This window comes from Sinocyclocheilus rhinocerous, unplaced genomic scaffold, assembly GCF_001515625.1.
Source record: "Sinocyclocheilus rhinocerous isolate Xijiao unplaced genomic scaffold, SAMN03320098_v1.1 scaffold2201, whole genome shotgun sequence".
NCBI classification, from domain to species: Eukaryota; Metazoa; Chordata; class Actinopteri; order Cypriniformes; family Cyprinidae; genus Sinocyclocheilus; species Sinocyclocheilus rhinocerous.
In genome coordinates, this window is record NW_015661877.1 from 113,321 (window position 1) to 124,597 (window position 11,277).

Consider the following 11,277-nt stretch of genomic DNA (forward strand, 5'->3'; position numbering starts at 1 on the left):
ATACTGTACAGACCGTATATTCTATTGTCCTACACCAACCCTACCCCTAAACCTACCCCTCACAGGAAACTTTGTGCTATTTCAGATTTTCAATACACTCCATTCTGTGTGATTTATAAGCGTTTTGAAAAGTGGGGACATGGGGTAATGTCCTGAAAAGTCACCTTCTCCTTGTAATACCTATGTCATACCCTTGTCATTATACAAATTTATGTCCTCATTTGTCACAAAAACGCACACACACACACACACACACACACACACACACAAAGCATGTCTGGACCAGTGTGTGTTATGCAGTTATTCTTCAGTTTTTGACTGCTGGATGCGATTCAAGCACATTTTCATTAGCCTACAATGATTGGGTTGTTCTGTAAATTACATTTCAGTACTTCTTGTAATTTTTCTTTAACAGACTTTTTCAAACGTTTGGCACAATTCGTTTTTGTTGTGGGCAGGTGAAGTAATAATTTCCAGAGCTTCTCTTGGCTATGAAATAGCACACTACCATGCTATATTTACTATTCACTGTGCACAGTATGCATATGAATGTAAAGCATTTAACAGTGCATGCACATTGCATTTAGATAGCTACTGTTTCCCACAATGCAATGCACTCAATGTGACCTTCTGTTTCCATTGTGATGAACGAACGTAGTAAAACTAAAACATACAGTCAAACATTAACATATTTGCAAGGTTAAAGTGCAAAATAACCATGTTTAGATAATCAGCATAAACACGCAGCGTGATGAACAGCTCAACAGCTATCATTGCATGCTGCATACTGTTTCTGCATACTTAAAACAAAACAAAGCATATAAGTGAAAACCTTATTAGCCCTGCAGGAGAAATAGTTTGTAGTTGTATATGATTTAAATGTCATTAACTATTGCATCAATGCTGTTACAATGTAAAGCATTTAACAGTGCATGCACATTGCATTTAGATAGCTACTGTTTCCCACAATGCAATGCACTCAATGTGACCTTCTGTTTCCATTGTGATGAACGAACGTAGTAAAACTAAAACGTACAGTCAAACATTAACATATTTGCAAGGTTAAAGTGCAAAATAACCATGTTTAGATGATAATCAGCATAAACACGCAGCGTGATGAACAGCTCAACAGCTATCATTGCATGCTGCATACTGTTTCTGCATACTTAAAACAAAACAAAGCATATAAGTGAAAACCTTATTAGCCCTGCAGGAGAAATAGTTTGTAGTTGTATATGATTTAAATGTCATTAACTATTGCATCAATGCTGTTATGATGTTTGTTCAGACATTACAGCATGAATATAATCATGTTGTTTGTTGGAGACATTCGTTTAAAGCAACATTTGTCATAATTGTCCATGATGTCATCAAAACACTTTGCAGCTTTATATCCTGTATTTGATGCAGCTTGGAATCGCAGGGAAACTATTTTAGCAGATGAAAAGCTCAAGCAGCCACAACAGAAAACAGACAATTGCAGGATGCAGAGAAAACTCTTAAATGTTCAAGTCAAGGTCCAGAGATCTACTGGTTGTAGGTTGAATACGAGGTCAGCTATATTTTTGCCTGGCATGATACACAAGATCAAATTAAAAAGAACATGCAAGTATGATATTTAAAACACACTGATTCAAAATGAATGTTTTTAAAATTATAAAGCGCTGTCGCTGAATGATATACAAGGTCATTCATTCCAAAACACAAAAGAGTAAAAATGTAAATATTGAGGATCATATGTAAAACATCTGGACACACAATACAACTTCTTTGAGCAAAAGATGAATACATATTTAATTTCTTAATTAATTCTGGTGTGAAAGCCATACTTGTTTTAGTAAGAATTACGATCAAATGAAGTCACTGACCTTTTGAAGATGTTTGTGGCCTTTTGCATCTTTTTCTTTCAGGTTTCAGTTCCCATCTGTATTAATTGTTTATTCATTAACATCTAAGGAGGATGTCCTGTTTAGATGCACAGTACGACAAAGATATATGTAAGAGATCATTTACAATCAGATGCTCATTATTGCTTTAGGAATAACAGCGTTTACATGCTATCTGTGTGAATATACATGTGGGTGGTCAAAACTAATTGCTAGTGTGTCTGATGATGCCCAATAAAAACAATGCAGGTAAATGCATGATACAATAGATCTTCTGTACACCAATTCTGTACACGTTTTAACTTCTCCTTCCTCGGGATTATAGTCATCTGAGTTGTTTACTTGGTTCCACTTGTAGACAGTCGTGTCACAAGTCAGCAAGAGGATTATGAAACTACTAGTTGGTCTCACGTGGCTATTTTGGTGCATGTTAGTTCACTTGGTTTCATTTAAAAACACTTTGTCATATGGCTTAGATCCAATAACAGTAATTTAGATGCAAAATGCACATTCCAGACTGTGTGCTGAGCTGCATTGCAGTTTTTTGGATCTATTGAGTCCCCTTCAGCTGAGAATGAAGGACAAGTGGCTCTGTGCGGTGAAACTGCGATATAGACGTGATGGACGAACAGGATAGAGGGCGGGAACCGCACTGATTCTTGGAAAGCAACACAGTTAGTGTTGTATGACTAACAATGGATTAGGAGTGAACAGTAAAACATGAGTTTGTTGAATTGCCTGAATCATCCTGTCATGGCAAGCAGGGTTGCCAGATCTGCGTGACAATAACAAACCGATAACGAAACTCGTCGCTCGTCACACCTTGAAATCAAAAACAGAGACTTCAGATTATACATAGGCCTATTTAGATTTTCTTGCATTTATAGATGTTATATATAACATATCAGTATTAAGTATTAACATAAAATCGAACTTGATCATTATTGTCGGATGCAGCCTGCATGCGTGCTACTTAAACTCTATAAATTTCAACCGAAGCAGGACATGCTTTAAGGGTTTCTTGAGTGATATAAAAGAAAAACACTGTATTTTATATATTTGATAACTTCTATCTGACGTTAAACATAGACTATGCAATTCTGTTTGTTATAAGTATTGTGTAAATTTATTAAAAATAAATAGAATGCTATTTAAAGCTTTGTGTGATGTGCAAAATTGTTATTTACTGAAAACAAATGTTATTTATTGAAAATCCATTCAACTGTCAATGACGTCTAAACTGTTTAAACGTTGCCATATTTCATTTCAAAGCATTGGTTCCTGTGAATAATGACTTTGATTTCTGTTTATTCATCATTGAAAGCTCTCATATGACTTCAGAAGAACTACAGTTCACTCTATATGGTGCTTTTTTGGTCATTTTAAATCTTGTCAGCACCAGTCTCCATTCACTTTCATTATATAGAAAAGAGTGATAAGGAACTTTTGCGCTAAATGTAAAAAAGAAAGTCCTACAGGTATGAAACGACATGAGTGTGAGGAAAAGGAGGATATATATTGATTACTGTGGTGTTTTTGTCATTGTAAAACTTGACAGCACCCATCCCCATTCACTTTCATTATATGGAAGAGAGTGACCTTTTGTTTGTGTGTGTGTGTGTGTGTGTTTGTGCATGTGTGTGTGTGTGTTTATGTGTTTGTTTGTGTGTGTGTGTGTGTGTGTGTGTGTTTGTGCATGTGTGTGTTTATGTTTTTGTTTGTTTGTGTGTGTGTGTGTGTGTGTGTATGTTTGTATGTTTGTGCGTGTGTGTGTGTGTGTTTATGTTTTTGTTTGTTTGTTTTTGTGTGTGTGTGTGTCCTCCATTGAAGAAAGAAGGCCATACAGGCCTGAAATGACATGAGTGTGAGTAAAGGAATGAAATATTGAGTACTGTAGTGCTTTTTTTTATGTTTGACAACGCCAGTCCCCATTCACTTAAATTATAAGGAAGAGAATGACTAATATTTTTGTATTTCAACGAGGAAAGAAAGTAATACAGGTCTGAAACGACACGAGTGTGAGTAATAGGAGGAAATATATTGACTACTATGGTTCTTTGTTTTCCCTCAAGTTTGACAGCACCAGTCCCCATTCGCTTATTGTATGAAAGAGACTGACCATTTTTAGTGCTCCATTGAAGAAAGAAAAAGGAGTAAAGTGTCTGAAACGACATGAATGTGAGTAAATGTTTACAGAATGTTCTTTCGTTTCTTTATTTTATTTTACACGAACTACCTCTTTAACGAATCCCCAAATCGGCGGAAAAACACGCGATCTGGCAACCCTACCTCCTCTCCACTGGATGCCGCTGCAGTCCAAGGAAGAGACCCCTCCCAGTGACTGCTCAAAACCTGCCCAAAGGGTGTGTTCTTAGAGGGGTACGTATATTTGCTCTGCATCACGCACTGACTGCAGGCATGGAAAAAGGAGTCGGTGTGTATGTGTAAAAAGACGTCGAATAAGTTCTTTGTGGAGCGCCGAGGAGCCGCGAATACAGCACCGACATCTGTAGTTCGAGCGACTTTTCTCGTCGTGCGCACCGGGACAGGACGCAGCAGGCTCGGGTGTTATCAGAAGAGCAAGCGACCGAGATGCGGAAAACGTGATTGGAGGACTGGCTGTTTTGATGAGGAGTGTTTTGGAGTTGTCATTGAGTGTCCTTTGATGATGATGATGGAGGAAGAAAATGAACATCAGTTGTACCTTATAGTGTAATGCATTCAGGGAATCTTCTCACACCAAATATTTGAGTTGAGCTTATATACCTGCATATATTTCCTGTTTTATATGCAGGTATACACACACACACGCGCACACACATGCCTGTCTATATTTCCTGGTTTGCTGTCTTCACCTGGAGAGGGTGCGCTGCTCGGTTTAAGTGCTTCACTCAAGCCAGGAAGTAGGAAACCCAAGATGCTTTTAGATTTAAGTCAGTCCGAAGTCAGAAAATGATCCAGGAATTAACTAGTAGATTAAAACGAAACATCCCTGCTCAGATAATACCGTGTTACCCGTGTATCCGGAGAGGCTCGAGTCCTCTGATCTTCTGAAACATGGAGCTCAAGATGTTCATCCTTGTCTTGGGGCTCCTGGTGGGCAGTTTGATGCCCCTCGGAGGGGCCGCCAGCTCTCCAGACACGGGCACCGGTCACGGCGGATCCCACGGCAACAAGGATCCCGGGGACGCGAAGAACGGGAACGGAACGACTTACTCCAAGAAGCCCTTCCCGGTTCTGTCTTTCGATTATGAACACGTCCAGCTCCCCTTCGAGATTTCATTATGGGTTCTGCTGGCTTCACTGATGAAATTGGGTGAGTATGATTATATTATTATATTCAGACACAGGGATCTATCTATCTATCTATCTATCTATCTATCTGTCTGTCTGTCTGTCTGTCTGTACACACACACATTATAATATCAAAAATAATATAATAACATAACATAAAAGTGTTATATTTCCATATTCAGTGGCGTTTTCATATTTTGTGTGATCAACTATGATGTATATTAATATAAAACAATAAAATATTTTTATTATGAAATTTTATATAATACATACATTATATAATTAAAACATTTTTATTTTTATATTCAGTGTCGTAATTTATAATATCAAATATTATAATGTAAAAAAATATAGATATATAATATCATAACATTATTTTTTTGTGATCAACTATATATTATATATATGTGTGTGTGTTATGTGTACATATGTTATGTGTTGATATGAGTACTCATATGTCATAGTAACACATAAAAAAAAGTGTTTATATTATTGTAAAAATGGCTCAGAAATGTGAAGTTAGTTCTGAGAAAATCTCCTGCAGAATTTATGCGCATTAATATTTTCCTATCTAGTGTACATGTGAATTAGACGTTTAATGTGATGAAGTCTTCAAGCTGACAGCTTGTCGGTGTGCGGTGAGCTCAGGGCTCGCAAAATTTCAAAATCGCTGGTAGCCCTTCGGGCAGGCATTCTTCAGATTTTGGTAGCCCAAAATGAATTTAAGTAGCCCGAATAAAAAAGACATCGCCTGAACTTCACTGTGGACAAATCAGCATGATTAAAAACGTCAGTGATTGCTTTTTTTCTTCAAATAACAAGTCAAGAGAGTAGGGGTGCAACGGATCACAAAACCCACGGCTCGGATCATATTGCATTATCATATCAGATTCTGATTAACAGATCGGATCATTTTGCAGATGAGCAAAAAAATATATGGTTCTTTTATTATTTAAATAACAGAATACGTCTTTGATACCACAGCAAAAACTAGTAGCATATAGGGATGTAACGATTCACTCAACTCATGATGCGATGCGATACAATTCACGATGCATTTTTAACAAAATGAGATTTAAGACAAATTATAAATGAAAAGGTGTCCTTTTATTATTTCTCCAACAAAATGCCTCACATTTTTTTTGTGAAATTGGAATAAGTCAAATAATAAAACTAACTTGAAATTTTTAAACAAATTCCAAATCAAATATTTAAATAATACAAATAAAATAAATCTCTTCATATAAACAAACTTTGGCTTTGGCCTTCAAAAAAGGCTTTGGCTGTGCTTTTTTCATGTAAAATCAGAGGCTACCACTGCATTTTAATCATGATCCAAACAAAGATGCTAAATACATGTTATTTAGATTGCAGTTAGATGTATAATTTCAAAATTTGAAGCAAAAACAGAATGGTCTGATTTGAGCTTTGTGAATGAGACACAAATGTCACTCTCTGACAGCAGGTGGCGCTTATGAAACAGCAGGTATTTATAGGCTGCTGCCCCTTTAAGACCGAATGCAATCCAATATAATGATGCACTTGAGATTTCTTTCACCACTGTTTACATTCACTTAAGACGTAACCGACTGTGTTTAAGAATACTTGCCGAGAGAGTTATTTTGAGATAATTTTGTGTGTATGTGTTCATTCAGATGCAAGGATATGCGAAAGAGGAATCAATTCTGTGTACGCGCATTGTCTGAAACGCGGCTCTCTGTGCACGCTTTGAGTGAGTGTGCAGCTCCGAATGCACGTGAATGGTTTAAAACGCTTGAATGTTTAAATCGGCAAGACTTAGAAACACGTGCAAATTTTCATCTATGATCCGTTTTACCCCTACAAGCTAGTGAACAACGCAAATCAAGGAAGGAATTTTATATCACTGTTCAAGATAGCCCGTCGGGCAGGGCGGTGATACATTTTGGTAGCCCGAATGGAAAACACAAAAGCCCCGGGACGTCGGGATAGTGATTTTGCGAGCCCTGGAGCTCATCGGCCCAGAGAGACCCTCAATTACACTCTTCCCAGGGGCATTTTCTTCTCTGCTCTCACGCTACTTCATTTACCAGAGTAAATATTCCTTTTCACACTGTGATAGAGACATCAGAACAGTGTTTGGTCTTGCTGTCAGCATGAAGTCTGGTCCAGTCTGCAGTTTATCCGGACAAGAACTGTCCATTTAGGCAGGAAGACTGACATGTGAAGTGACCAATGGAACGCCTGGCAGCTGTGCAGCATCAGCCAATCAGCTCTTGCCATCGTGTGCATCATGTTTTCATGCCATTGTGCGCCATCTGAGACTAGGACAGTGGTAACCTGAGATTCTTACATGCTTGCCATCGACTGATACCTTACAGTGGACAGTGTCAGTTAGACGCCTGACGTAGTGCTAATTAAAGTACATACTGACCTGAGAGTCCACACTGCACTGGGCCTGTGCAATTAAATGCTTAGCGTTGTTTTGATTAGTGTAATATGGCTTATTAAATCATGTTTACTTCCTGAGTGGGTTGTTGTTGGTGAGGCGGTTAGTGCATGACCTGACGATTGTTTTCAGTGCTTGTGATGTTTTGGGGAAATACAGCAGGCGTGTGATGCAAGAGGAGAGGAGGATGTTAGCGAAGAGGGAAGATGAGGTCAGGTATGTGCAAATGCTGAGTTGCAGGCTTCTTCCCGTTTCAGTTTACTAGCCGTGACTGCTACTTTCTTCCTGATGCACGAGTCTGAAGCCGTCTGCGTGTCGTTTCCTTGACATCTCAGTTCTCATTCCATTCCAAAATGAAAAAAATTCTGTAATTTTTTTCCTCCTTGTGTCATCCCAAAGCTGTATGCTGGGGTTTCTTTATTTATTTAGGAAAATCTGAAAAACAAAGGCAGATCTGTTCTGTACAACAGTTCATAGAAAACACATCTGTCAATCATAAATTAGTCCAGAAGACCATGCACTGCAATGTTATATATTATATTATATTATAAATCTTCTAAAGTCATACTATATATGTGACCATGGACCTCAAAACCAGTCATAAGGGTCAATTTTTCGAAATTCACATGTTTGTTTGAGGAAGAGAAATTTAAGTAATTATTCACTGTTAAGTTTTTTACTTGTCCTTTTGACGTTTTCACTTGTTTTAGAGCAAATTTGACTTGATTTCCAAGTATCAGGTTTAATTGTCCTAAACCCTTTGGCCCTTGAGAGTCTGTGACTGAATGCTGCTTTTTTGGTTAGGCTTTGTCCTCTGCATACGTCGGGTCTCACAGTCAGCCTGTGTTCAGTCTGGCTCCTCTGCTTGTCGACAGTATCTACAGTTTACATCTCAATCCATCTGTCCAAATGAATTGGCGCCTCTGCAAGGGTTAAGCATTAATGTTTCAGAGTCTGTTCATTATTAATAAGTGCTCATCATGGAGAGTGAGTGCCAAGTCTCACAGCCTGAAGATGGCAAGAAGTAGTTCATACAGTAGGGCTCATTAATCGGCATGGTGGAAATTGAATGCCAACCGAGGGACGTGGGGTTTAGATTAATGCATCAGAACAGTTTAAATGAACTCCTGTCAGGCGGGTTCAGATTGCATTAATTGCTCTGGTGTTGTTTGTGTCGTCATCTGGCAGAGCAGTAATTCAGGTTGCCACTCCTCAAGAGACAATGTGAAATTCTTCATCCATAATAACTAAGCAGCCAGTTATGCAGTATAGAGATATTACGCAGAAATATTTGACCGCAAAATGCATTGGTTGACCAAACGCCATCTGGTTGATGAATACGTTTATTGAAAGCTTCAAATGAGTATATCCTCTTTCATTTAAGCCAGGGTTTTCCAAACAGGTTTTTGAGGGAAATTTAGGGGATTATGAGTTGATGAAAAGCTAATATTTCATTAAATCCTAAAAATAAAATATTAATAAATTAAATTAAATTAAATTAAATTAAAATTTTAAATTAAATGATCAAAATGAATAAAATTAAGTTAAATTAAAATATTAAAAAATTACATTACATTAAATTAAATTAATAAATAATATATAAAAAAATGGGAATCCCTGGCTTAGTTTAACACAACACTGTTGCATCTGAAGTATTTCAATATTGACTAACGTTCTGTAAATGTCACATGAGGAAATAAGTCAACAGGCCCAGATTTCCAAAGAAAGCATCACAGATTTCTGCAGAATTCAGCTGTCATTGTTCATTCTGTTCTCTCGTTTCATTGATTCGTTACATGCTACCTCTAAATTGATCTCCCATGACCTCAGAGAGTGAAACTGCTTTAGGCTGTAGTAAATCAGTGTTTTCAGCAGACCACCGTCACCCACAGTTCAGGAAAGTGATCCGCCCTGGCCAGAGGGATTACAGCACAGCCGCTTCCCTTTCAAAGCAAACATCCAAATTCTCTGGTCTTTAAATGCTTTGTTGATCCTTAAAGAATCCTTAAAATCTCAGTCCTCTACAATCAGGATTTAGTTTCTGTTTGGCCGGTTGGACTAGTAGCTCATGCATATGTACAGTATGTTGTCTGTTTTTAAAGGTGTTAAAGTTTTAAACCATTTGTTGATGGGATGTTCCCTTGGACCAGTTGACTATGGCCGGGACTTATTAATCATTAATTAGCATTTGGTGTTTAATCTTATCAGCATTAAAGGAAACCAATTATTTGAACCTTGTTGACAGACACCCAAGATTTGACCTTTGCCCTTCACTCAGCTCACTTATGCCATGTAAAACCATGGTATTTTTAGAGAATCTTGTAAATACCATAGTAGATGAATGTCATAATCATTCAGTTCCATGGTATAAATCAAAATACTATGGTATTATCTAGTGGTCGACCGATATGGGTTTTTTGACAGGCGATGCCGATATCTTGGAAAGCGAACACCTTTAGTGACCCTGTGATCAGAGGAGCGTATATAACACGCCAATGAGAGTTTACTGCTGCTGCTTCTTCTCTTTTGCATGTCTTGCCCGTTTACCCCTCAGATTTACATGCCAGATGTTTGCTTAGCCTGTTCCATCTGCCAAGCCAGAAATTTGACTGACTGATCCAACATCTAAGACTCAACACGATTAAAAAAAAAAATTGGCCTGTTTGGTTCCAAATGATAAAGTGTGTTTTGATGTTTTAAATGCAGATGCATGCAGCTCTCGTGTGTAAGTTAATGATAAAGCAAAATGTCACTTTTCTACCATTGTATACTATATATCGTCCCAGCCTTGAGGCGTCCTGCTGCAGATAGAGAGATCTGACATGCCCAGTAGCTCTCTGGAGGGTAGTTGTCCCCCGTCTTCTGCCAGACTGCTCCCATTATCACACTCCCCACGGACAGCTGTGTGTTTCAATGCAGCTCAATGCCTGGCAACGAGAGCGGTCTGCAGATTTCACCTTGCCCTTGAGAGGATTCTGTGCAAATCTCCAGCAGCAATAACCAGGGTTTTCTGTCTGGACCAGTGAGGTCGGCTGAGGACGGTTGTGTAGATAGAATCTTTTCAATTGACAAAGTAATGAAAAAGCTGGGTGGTTTTAGTGCTTCAGAAAAGATTTGATGGCATTTTGTTTTACTCCTTCGCTTCATGTAATACCTAATAAAGTAGTGTTCTTAATTACAATTGCAATTGTCCATGGAGAAAAACCCGCTCTAATTCTGCTGTTCCATGAGCGCCACCTGCTGTCAGAGAGTGGATTTACAGAGAGTTACATTTACATTCAGCCTGTGTGCAGTTTTTGTCTGGCCAAAAAAACCGGACCGAATTTGCATGTCCTGTAAATTTTGACCGACTGATGAAAAACAAGCTTAGGTGGATTCTACACATTTAAACAATTCAGGCTGAAATGTTAAGTTTACCATTTTATGAAACTTTTTCAAAGCTTTATTTGAACATGTCGGACATGTTATTAGAAACCCTGTTGTCAGTCATGTTGTCATTTAAAATCTGGACATCATTGGTAATGTTATTGTTTTAGTGTTTATTAGAGCCCGACTGATATATAGTTTTGCCGATATTATCGGCCTATATGAGCCTGTCGCCAATATATCGGTATTGGCGAATATGCCACCGATATGCCGCCGATATGAAATTTTTTTTACAGAACATAT

The 11,277-nt window shown here is 38.1% G+C and overlaps 1 protein-coding gene across 1 annotated transcript in view; it reads left to right on the forward strand.

Moving 5' to 3' along the window:
* The first annotated feature begins 4,255 nt into the window (after positions 1 to 4,255).
* LOC107726718 (Na(+)/H(+) exchanger beta-like) overlaps positions 4,256 to 11,277 on the forward strand; it is a 21,667-nt gene continuing 14,645 nt past the window's right edge. The window contains exon 1 of the mRNA XM_016536409.1: positions 4,256 to 5,202. Coding sequence (XP_016391895.1) covers positions 4,944 to 5,202 — 259 coding nt within the window. The 5' untranslated portion in view covers positions 4,256 to 4,943. The remainder of the gene's footprint in view (positions 5,203 to 11,277) is intronic.